General features: G+C 39.9%; 1 protein-coding gene across 1 annotated transcript; it reads left to right on the top strand.

The window, feature by feature from the left end:
• Positions 1-2,351: 2,351 nt before the first annotated feature.
• On the top strand, positions 2,352-3,815 carry HSPBAP1 (HSPB1 associated protein 1). Its single transcript, XM_080272306.1, has one exon. It carries the CDS (start codon positions 2,352-2,354, stop codon positions 3,813-3,815), a length of 1,464 nt encoding a protein of 487 aa, XP_080128432.1.
• Positions 3,816-4,691: the final 876 nt, after the last annotated feature.

Consider the following 4,691-nt stretch of genomic DNA (forward strand, 5'->3'; position numbering starts at 1 on the left):
CTGCATGCTAACTTTCCTGTTTCTTATCACTGCTTTCAAAGAACCAGCAACCCTTCTTCCTTGTTGTATCCTTTCAAGCACTTCACCCTCTAAACATCCATCCTTATTCATCACACTACCCAAGTACTGTACTTAAACGCACTCACATTTTCCGATTCCTCCTCATCCAACCTCACTGTACATTCAGCGACTTAATTTCTCTTGGAGACCATAAATTTACTCTTCCTTACATTCACCTTCAGATTCCGTTTCATACACACTCTCCCAGTCTCATTCACCAAGTCTTGCAGCTCCCCTTTGTCTTCACTTAACAACTCAGAATCATCAGCAAACAACAGTACAGGGAGTTTCCACACACTGCCTCTCTCATTAGGGCTGCCCCAACATCCACTGCCCTACCTTGTATCCCTGTTATAACCCCATCTATGTACAGATTGAACAGCCATGGAGACATGACACATCTCTGTTTCAACCCGACCTTCAAATAGAAAAATTCACTCAGTTCACTGTCCACATGCGCTGCGGCCTTAGCACCCTCATACATACTCTTCACAGCAATCAACAACTTCCCATTTACCCCATATATTCTTAATACCTTCCACAATCCTTTTCTATCCACCCAGTCATATGCTTTCTACAAATCCATGAAGACCTTATACAGCTTCTTTCCCTTCTCTAGAAATTTTTCCACTACATGAAGACCTTATACAGCTTCTTTCCCTTCTCTAGAAATTTTTCCACTAAAGACCTAAAGACCTAAGAATGAATATCTGATCTGCATAACCTCTTTCCTTCCTAAAGCCTCCCTGTTCTTCTCCATCAAATTCCTTTGTTATTCCCCTAACTCTGTCAGTATGTATCCTGCCATTTACTCTTCGTGTTACACTAAGAAGACAAATGCCCCTATGATTACCACACACTTCGTTTTCCTCTTTTTCTTTGTACAAGAGAATAGTTATACCATACTTCCAGTCCTCTGGAACTTTACCTTCTTCCCAGTCCTCTGGAACTTTACCTTCCTCCCAGTCCTCTGGAACTTTACCTTCCTCCCATGCCAATCTGCACATCTTCCACATCCATGCTGCTACTATCTCTACCCCATGCTTCAGCATTTCACCACACACTTCATCAATTCTTGGGGCTTTCCCCATTTTAACTTTCTTCATTGCTTCCACAACTTCCATCCTACTGATTTTTTTCCACTCTTCTCACATCCTTCATTCTCCCAGCCATTCCCCAGCCACTTATACTGGCATTACTTTCATTCTCTATGTTCAACAATTCCTTAAAGTGTTCTCTCCATCTGCTCACTTTTTCTCCCTTCACTAGTAATCTACCATTTTTATCTTTCACTCCCTGACTAATTTCTTTATCACACTGTCTAACCCTCTTTTACCTCTTTCTACAACAGTTTCTTATATTCCCTCCACTTTACACTCAAATTCCTTCCAAATTCCTTATCCACTTTCTTCTTACTCTCTCTCTTATTAATCTTTTCACCTCTCTCTTCCTCTTTACATATAACTGTCTCTTTTGTCTCTCATCTTCCTCCACACTCCTGTTTCTCATCCACTCACTATGTGCATTCTTCATTTCTGCCACAGCCTGCCTCACCTCTTCATTCCACTTCGCTGTTTCTTGCACCCCCTTTCGCCTTCTCTTCACCCCACACACCACCTCACACTAAAATTAAAAGTATGTTATATTAAAATGGTTGATGTTTATATATTGCAGGCCAGCATGCATGCTAGATAGATATTGCCGGTTAATCAGCTTGTGAGATAATGAAATCAGGAGGTCTGTAGAGGTCAGTTTAAGTAGAATAATTGCAGTACCTATTTTGCAGGTAGGCTGTATTATGGTGAGATGTGAAGAGAAATAAAGGGTTAATAATAATAATAATTTAAAAAAATTGTAATGCAGTACTGCATTGTATTTGAATATTTGGGTAAACATTAAACTGTGCCATGCCAGTATTTCAAAAGTTGCATTGTAGGAGTGAAGGGATACTTTATTATGGACCATAAATCTATCATTTAATATGCACACTATTTTCTGTAAGTACTGGTATGTTCTTGTACTAGGAGCAGGCTCTTTAGCCCAGGCTGGTAGGCCACAGTTGAAGTACCCACAGTGGTAGTTGGGGGTGTATGGATATGGCAGTCCTACTGCCCAGTTTTTGCAAGTACCAATAGCCTTAAAACCTGCATCGTTGGATGGGCCAGTATTTTATGTAGGACTTCTTTGCTCCTCAGAATCATATCTCCCAAAGATTTAGGAGCCTAGTTTCCCTACTGTAGTGGGGGAATGGTGATAATTTTGTACCTTTTTTTTTTTTGGCTACAGGTATAATGGAGTTAGGGCAGGGGGAAGCAAAGAATCCTTCTGAGAGAGATGGTGAGTTGAGCGAAGTTGGTGAACCAGCTCACAAGCGACTGTGTACAAACATTGTTCCAGATTGGCCAGGTGTGTCTGAGCCTGTACATGTGGTGATGAGAGAAACAATCCTCCATAAACTCTCAGAACCTACAGTGTTTCGAGGAGGCTGCAAGTGGCCGTGCATCAAGTGGAAGCAAAAGGACTGGGTCAGGTTGTTTTCAGAGGAAGTGTTATCCTTCAGAATAGGCTCACTTTTACCAGAAGGTACTTCTCTGGGTAGCCCTCAGTGGGAATCAGAATGCAAAATAGGAGAAATGACTTACTCACAGTTTCTTGAGTGGATGAGTGGTAAGAGATCGTGTTTAACAAAATGTAAAGCTGAGGCGACGTGTTCTCTCTCTTGGGCCTATTTTGATTATGTGTATATGAAGGACTTGTCATGTGCTGATAAATTGGCTGATGCTGTAGACTGGGGAGCTTTTGGTTTCCCAGAAAGAGGCGTCAAAGACAGTACTTTGTGGATTGGCACAATGGGAGCCAACACTCCATGCCATATAGACACATATGGATGTAATCTTGTAGCGCAGATTGTTGGTAGGAAACGTTGGGTGCTGTTTCCAAAATCTCAGTCACATCTCTTATCCCCCACTCGTGTCCCTTTTGAAGAATCAAGCATCTATAGCGAGGTTGGTTTTCCCCGACCTAGCACCAAGACCCACCCGAGGCTGTCCTACTCAACACCTTATGTGGTAACCCTTGAACCAGGTGATGTTCTTTTTGTACCAAAGCAGTGGTGGCACTCTGTTGAGAACTTAGAATTTTCTATCAGCATCAACACTTGGCTTGAGCTGCCTTCAGACAGAGGGGAGCGAGTGAAGGAATCTATTGTGAGGTATCAAGTGGCAAGTCTCTGTCAAGGTGTTCACTCTCTTAATCTCATTTCTTCTGTGTTCAACCCCAACATGACTGATCTGGCTGTTATGACCCCAACACAGCACCTCAATCTCTTACTTGATTCTATTTTTGGTTGCACAGCATCCAGAGATAGTCATCATGATGGAAATGTTAAAGTTGATCAAAATGAAGACTTGAATATCCATGCAGAGGTATTGTATGGTGAAAAGACTGCTCACTGCCAACAGACTGGAGAGACAGTGGCAGTAGAAGAGGAAGTTCCTTGTATGCAGGCAGTTAAACCTCGTTCCATGGAGCCAGTCTCTTGTGTTCCCTTTTTACAGTATATGCATGAGGTGTATGGTCCTGAGGTAGAGACAGGGATTGTTTATGGTGTTACTGAAAACTCCCGTGTGGAAAAATTTCACAGCCCTAATGAAGCCACAGAATTTAAACAGCTTAAACTTATGATCGATGCCTTCACGGACCTGCGAGTAGTTGATGTATTGAAAGCTGTCATAGATGAGAAACTAGGAAGTTGACCACAATATGTGTTTATAATGCAAGCCCATCAGAACAGTGCAGTTTTGTGAATTTATGATAAAACTCAGCTAAGTGCATAAATAACAGAAGACATTACCTTTTGCTGTGAACATGTTGGATTACCAGTACATAAAAAAAAAAATCTTTATATTTTTTTGTGGTGGAGTTGCAGTATTTGTTTGGTAGTGAAACCCATAGTAAGATGTGATAATTTAAACTGTGTACAGTATTATTCTCCATTTCATTGTAAGGCAGTTGCATAGCAAGAACTTTATATTAGAACTCTAAGCTAGATTCTGGATAGATAGTGAATATATTGCTCTTAAGTTGTTTGATGTGATAATTTTACATTTTCAGGGAAAGTAGCAAGGTTGAGAACATGGTGAGCTTTTAATATTGTAATGTACTATACAGATGTTTCATGCTAGTGCTTGTATTTTATGGTACTGTAATGATTTTATGGTATCATCTGGCTGGACACTGGTAACGAATTAATGCTTTTTTGTTTCATCTGTCATGGAAATACAGTTTACATGTAAGACACATTTTCTGATTTGGGAATATTTCCTGTAAGAAATTGTGCTTTATTATTGATTAACTTAATGTAATGTACTGTAAGAATATGGTTTACCAACATAACATTATAACCTAAATGTTCCCTTACAGTAGATAGCTACAAGTATTGTAATTTTTAAGTGCCTTTTTTTTTTTTCCCCATTGATTAAGAAACTAGATATTAATCATAGTGCATTTAATGAGAAAACACAATATCATCATACTTGAAATAACTGCAAAGTGTAAGAAAATAATATATGTGTCATATGCATTAGAGATAAACTTACCATAGGTTGTGGGACATAAGTGCAAAGTGAATC

This window comes from Coenobita brevimanus, chromosome 1, assembly GCF_032717465.1.
Source record: "Coenobita brevimanus isolate Jiangsu-jjx chromosome 1, ASM3271746v2, whole genome shotgun sequence".
NCBI lineage: Eukaryota > Metazoa > Arthropoda > Malacostraca > Decapoda > Coenobitidae > Coenobita > Coenobita brevimanus.

What these genes read in the sequence shown, in the direction of transcription:
- HSPBAP1 (XM_080272306.1), top strand. Translation starts at nt 2,352, where the DNA reads ATGGAGTTAGGGCAGGGGGAAGCAAAGAATCCTTCTGAGAGAGATGGT.